Here is a 6,036-nt window from a genome sequence, read left to right as displayed (position 1 = left end):
ATCACCTTTGAGTAGGATGGGGACACTCACTCTGAACCATAAAATTAGGACTTGGGTCCATGGACCAGCTGTAGTTTCTTGGTCTCAATACATGCAGATTTAATTAAAGTGACTAAGAGCTAGTGTACCTGCAATTGAATCCTCCACTGCTGACGAACTGTGACAAACATTTTAAAATAGAGCATAGAGAGGGAATATCAACCCAAAAAACTTGATGTATCGTACGTCAGTAAAATTAAAGACTTTTGCTCACTGAAAAAGAAAACAACATAATGAGGTAACAAAAAGGCAGGCCACAGGGTGGAAGATATTTGCAACACTGGAAAAAGGACCCATATCCAGAATATATGAAGAATTCCTACAAGTTGATAAGGAAAAGGCAGACAACAAGAAACAAAAACCTTGGCAAAAGACCTAGACAGCTACTTTACGAAAGAGGATATCCAAATAGGTAATAAACATGTGAAAAATACTCAATATTATTAGTCATCATGGAAATGCAAATCAAAATGGTTGTGTGATACATATTAACCAGAATGGCTACAATGAAAAATACAGAAAACACCTAGTGTGGATGTGTAGTGACCACAACTCACATTTCACCAGTGGGAGTGTGAGCTGGTCTAACCACTCTGGAAAACTAAAGCTAAATATATGCATACTTTGAGACCCAGCAATTCCACTCCTAGGCTATTCCAACAGATCTGTGTACATATGTGCATCGAAGGACTTGTACAAAAATGTCCACAGCGATACTATTTGTAAGAAGCCCAAACTAGAAACAACCCGAGTCCATCAATAGAATAGATAAAAATATGGAATATTACACAGTAACGAGTACAAACTGTAACTTTATAACATCTATGAATCTTACAGTCAATGTGAATAAAAGAAACCAGACACAGAAGAGTACATACTGTACCATACTACATTACAGTATGGTATACTACACACTATAGTCATTTATATGAAGTTAAAAAAAAAAACAAAAAACAGGTGAAAACCTATGGTATTAGAAGTCAGTGCTGGAATAGAAGTAGTGACTAGAAACGGACCACAGAGTGTCTGAGAGTCTGGAAATGTTCTATGTCTCTATCTGAGTGCTGTTTACCTTGTGAAAACTTACTGAGGTGTACACTTAAGGTTTGTTGTACGTATGTTATACTTCAATAAAATTCATATTAAAATATTATGTGAAAAGACATATAATCGTTGACCCCCCAAGAAGAAATATATCTGCCCAGAAGTACTCCTTGTGGTTAATTGGGCTCAAATTCATAAACAAAGTCTAGCAGACATTGCTGACAGGGGCCTCTCATGCGCTCTGCAGTTTGGGGAGAGGGGACCCACGGAATAAACTTGCCATCCTCCTGCACTCTATTCCTGCCAGCCAAGCCCACCCTTACAGAAGAGTTCCTAAAACTATCCTTCAACTAATGAGGTGAGGCCTGCCTAGGTTCCAATTGGACCTGCACAGCTATATGCTTATTTACATCTTTACTGACCAATCAGAGCCACTCCATAATGACCAATCAGGACAGTGCTATTTGGACCAATCAGACCGCAAATTCGGAATTCTCACTTGCTTAGAAATGGACCAATCAGGGACCAGGATAGGAACTTTCTCTATAAAAGTGGGCCTCCCCTTTGTCTCAGGGGAGAAGGATCACCGTGTCGCGGTCCTTTGCTGGCTGCATCTTACTCTATAGGTAACTGTTGTCTGAATAAAGTTTCTCCTTTTATCGTACCCCAGCTTGGGGGAACCCTGTTGGGATTGGATTAGTGGCACCACACTTTTCGTTGACATAATGTAATATGTAATGTAGATAATAATGTGAAAGCTATTATTCTCGGTAAATCGCCAAAGAAAATGGCCTCTTTCCAGCCCTAGTTCGTTTTTTGCACTTGAACCATGAAGCACTTCTGCTTCTGCTCAGACTACACAGCCTCTTGTTAAAACTCTTTTGTCAGCTCCCTTCACTCTCTAGCATAAGAACCAATTCCCAGAGCCTTAAGAGACACATGAGCAACACCTTGCATTTCCTCTGACATTCTCAACATTTCCTTAGCTAAAACGCAGTTCCTCCAAAAGCAACCTAGTCCATGTAAATAATTTTGCCTCTAGCACAGATTAACTTTTGCATGAGCAGTTACACGAAAGTTCTAGCTTATTGCTTTTGACTAACTAAATAACTCATTTGAATGATTTGTCCCGAATAATGAAACATTTTGCCCTAAAGAGTATTGCAGTCCTCATCTCTTGACAAGTAGAAACCTCTTACACATTTAAGTGGACGGAGGATTTTTTCTGTTTCTATTTATAGAGGTTTAAAATGCTTCACGTCTCACAGTGATTCCATGTCCAGAATGTTACCTTACAGATGACAAGTGCCTCAGATCTATGTATAAAGATGCTATTGCAACATTGCTTGTAAAAGCAAAAAGCAGAAACACACTATAACTTTACTAATAGAGAAAAAGGTTAAATCACACTCATACGGCAGACATTTGAATGTACAAAGTAGATCTCTATTGATATAAACACACCTCCAAGGTATTTTAAGCGATAAAAGTAAAATGTAGGATAGTATATAGAGTATTCTACCAACCACTTAAAAAAAGTTTATATTATTGACAGTTCCGTTGTTGTAGAAGGTGACTGTAGGACTAGGGGTTTGGGGTGGGAGGGAGACTTTATTGCTCATCACTGTACATTTCTCCAAATTAATATTAGTTACTGTGGGCAGGCATAACTTTCTTCAACAAAACTAGATATTTTGAATAATGATAAAAATCTTTGGGTCTGAGTTTTACTCTAGACACCCTACTCACAGCTACCCCAGTTTGGGGTGCTTTGGGGGCACAGTTTAAGGACTTCAATGTGATGTTCTGAGTATCTTGACATAATTTCACCTGGTAGGCACATAGAGCTGAGACTCACACTCAGATAAATCAAGACATACACACACACACACACACACACACACACACACACACACACACACACACACACCCCTACCTGACATCCAGAAAGGAGAAAACACAAAGGAAGACCTGTAATTTTCAGCCCTGCTCCATGCCATACTTACCTTTGTGGATTTCCAGCTGTACCGGGTCACTTAGCACTGAGAGACCTGTCAGGCACGTGTATTCACCAACGTCACTGACACTGGCAGCAGCGATGGTGTAGTTGGGGGTCAAGGTCTGAATGGCTGTGCCATTGAGGAACCACTGGGTAGGGTCAACTTCACTCAGGCGGGGTCCCTCACACCATAACGTTACACTTTCCATTTGGAATATGTTGACCCACGGAGGCTGCAAGGTGATCACTGCCTTTGAGGGGTTTGCTTTGGGCCGGGGGAAGGGAGGGAGCAAAAACAGTGGAGAAAAAGGAAAGACTCTGAGCAATCGGTAGAGTAAGGAAAAAACAAGTCTATTCAGATTAGACTGAAAATAAGCAAGTGAGAACCTACAAAAGCCAGCCATTAAGAATGCCCAGACCCTACTGCAGAGAGCTCTGTTCCTGTTATTAAATCTTGGTGCTGGCGATTTGGGGTCCCTGAGAATTAAATGACCGGTTTAGTATTCACTGTTGGGAAGCAATGAAGCAGGGTTTTAAACTGGGGCAAAGAGATTGGAGCTGATTTTCGTATCCTCTGAGCTATACTATCTCTAGTATTAATCTCAGGCCTTAATTAGCATCTGCATTGGAAATCAAGGTTCAGCTTCTACTTCAAGTCCTCCAATACCTGCTTGATTCCCTCTGAGAAGAAAACAAAACAAAACAAAACAAAACCTCAGCCTTCTTCTAAAGGGGAGTAGTTTGAGAGGTTTGGAAAACCCAGTAGAGCTCCTTCCATGTGGTCCTTTCCTGCTGTTATATATACATTTAGGCATTTAGTCCAGAGGTCAGGGCTCATTTAGAAAATCTTAGAGCAAAACCTTAAAACCCAAGATTTTAAGACTTTACATAATTTGTAAATCTTTCTCCTTTCTATTCTCTCCCCATACTCTCTTTTTCTGGACAATGAAACCTAACTTTGAGAAGCAAGAATGTGCCAGAGGAAGAGAAGCTGAGTTTAGACATTACTCACCCATTTGCCCACCAACAGGAACTGAAAGAGACCAAACAATAGAGACAGTTCTTCAGTGGAAGATGACAGAGACGGGAGAATTAGAAAGACAGAATTAATATAAGACTCTAAGGGGCCGGCTTAGGTCTCTTTAGTTTTTCTCTACCTGCTTTCCCAAAATCAGGTACCAGTAGTACCAGGTAGACTATAGATGGTTATCGATGGGGTTTTATTTTGACATGAAGCTTCCAGGCTTGATATTACATCGGAGTCACCCTTCCCATCCTTTTGCTATAATAAATACCAATAAACTACAGAAGCACAGATACAGTTGTCTCCATACTCAGGAGTTCTAGCCTAAGGAAGACAAAAAGTCCTGAGTTCCCATAGCCAGTGCCTGGTTACCCCCTCCAAGCCCAACTTACTCCAAAGGAGCAGAGCTGTCAAGAGCCACATGTTGTCTCCAAGCGGATTGATGGGAGCAGCGAAATCTGTAACATGCAAGATGGTGAGTTTCCACTGAGGACTCTGGAGCCGAGATTAGAAAAGAGGAAGGAAATTGCCTTTTCTGATCATTTTCATCATGTTCCTTTTCTAGGAAATACATCCCTAATTCTTGAAGCATGCTTTCTTCATTCTCATACTTCTTAGCCCATCTCTCCCAGTTTGAAACTCTGGGATTTGGATTTACAATACTCTAAGAATCCAAGGGAAGGGCTGATGTTTTATTGACATTCTGTTCTGAATGTATTCTCCTTATACCAGTTACCTTTCTTGGGGCTAGCATATGGCAAATTCTCATTTTTAGAATTGGTTCAAAGCCTGGCTAATTCCTCCAAGACTTGATTATTTGAATCCATATTGCTCTATATCTGCCTCTATGAGACAAGCTCCCCTAATACAAATTAGCCTCTATTTCTCTGGGAATACATCAATTTACCATTTGCATTTAAAAAAAAAAAAGCCATTTCCCTGAACACATTATGAATTTGGGGTGTTTATCTTGGCTAAATCCAAGGAAATTAAATACTGAATGTAAATGCTATAGAGAAGAAAAATAACTCATATTATATGATCAGAAATATCCATAAGAATGGAGTTTCAGAGTATAGGTGGGAAGCTCTATGCCACTAAAGTGAGTTGGTTCCTGAGGCAGAGTTGTTAAGATAGAAAGAGATTGTTTAAATATTTAGTTAAGAGGGAAAGAAAACTCAACAGAAAGTAGGATGAGTTCAGTGAGCACCAAAGGGACTTGGGTAGCAATCTCACCAACAGATAATTTTAAATGATGACAAATAATGTTGTGGATTGAATTGCTAGCCCCAGTTTCTCACCCTACCTTAAATCTATACTATCTGCACAGCCTCGTGAGAGGCTGAGGGTACTTCTCTGACCCTAGGCTTTGGCTCATCTGTGTGACTTTCATTGGCCAATGAAATATGGGTGGAAGTCTGAACCTAGATGTTAGGAAGTGTCACATATCTCTCACCTTCTTATGCTTCTGTGATTGTCATGATAAGAACATGCCTGCTTCGATGTGAGGCAGAGATGTCCTAGCCATTGTAGCCTGAGGTAGAGCTGCCCTAGCTGCCCTGAAAACTTTAAGTGAGAAAGAAATGCTTACTGTTGTATGCCACTGAGATTTTGAAATTATTATAAAGCAATAGCTGACTGATACAAATATGAAACAGGGAAGAAACATCTAGGAAGAACTCAGAATGTTCTGAGAGAGACGAAAGAAGACTCAGCTCCTTGAAATATACACTCAAAGCCTATACGCACAACTATTACACAATTTTGTCTTCAAAATTTTCCACTGCACAGATGTGCCACAATTTATTTCATCAATCTTTCTCCAGGGACACGCGGGTCATTTCTTTACTGTTATGCTTTACTGTTATGACCAGAATGGCAATAAATAGTCTTGTGCCTATCTTTAAACACTCGACTTATTATTTCTATA

The 6,036-nt window shown here is 40.0% G+C and overlaps 1 protein-coding gene across 14 annotated transcripts in view; it reads right to left on the bottom strand.

The window, feature by feature from the left end:
- The window catches only part of LOC105309973 (high affinity immunoglobulin gamma Fc receptor I-like), a 29,032-nt gene that overhangs the window by 6,295 nt on the left and 16,701 nt on the right, over positions 1-6,036 (bottom strand). For 10 of the 14 annotated variants that reach the window (XM_023526500.1, XM_023526499.1, XM_023526504.1 and 7 more), the window contains 3 exons: positions 4,499-4,564; positions 4,095-4,115; positions 3,090-3,347 (listed from right to left, as the gene is read on the bottom strand). In XM_023526500.1, coding sequence (XP_023382268.1) covers positions 3,090-3,347; positions 4,095-4,115; positions 4,499-4,529 — 310 coding nt within the window. In that variant the 5' untranslated portion in view covers positions 4,530-4,564. Of the gene's footprint in view, positions 1-3,089; positions 3,348-4,094; positions 4,145-4,498; positions 4,602-6,036 lie in introns of all 14 variants that reach the window. The other 4 variants (XM_023526510.1, XM_023526511.1, XM_023526498.1 and 1 more) reach the window with 3 other exon arrangements.

Source organism: Pteropus vampyrus, unplaced genomic scaffold, assembly GCF_000151845.1.
Source record: "Pteropus vampyrus isolate Shadow unplaced genomic scaffold, Pvam_2.0 Scaffold973, whole genome shotgun sequence".
Taxonomy (NCBI): Eukaryota; Metazoa; Chordata; class Mammalia; order Chiroptera; family Pteropodidae; genus Pteropus; species Pteropus vampyrus.
Note: the sequence above shows the minus strand (reverse complement) of the source record. Positions and strands in the feature narration are given on the sequence as shown.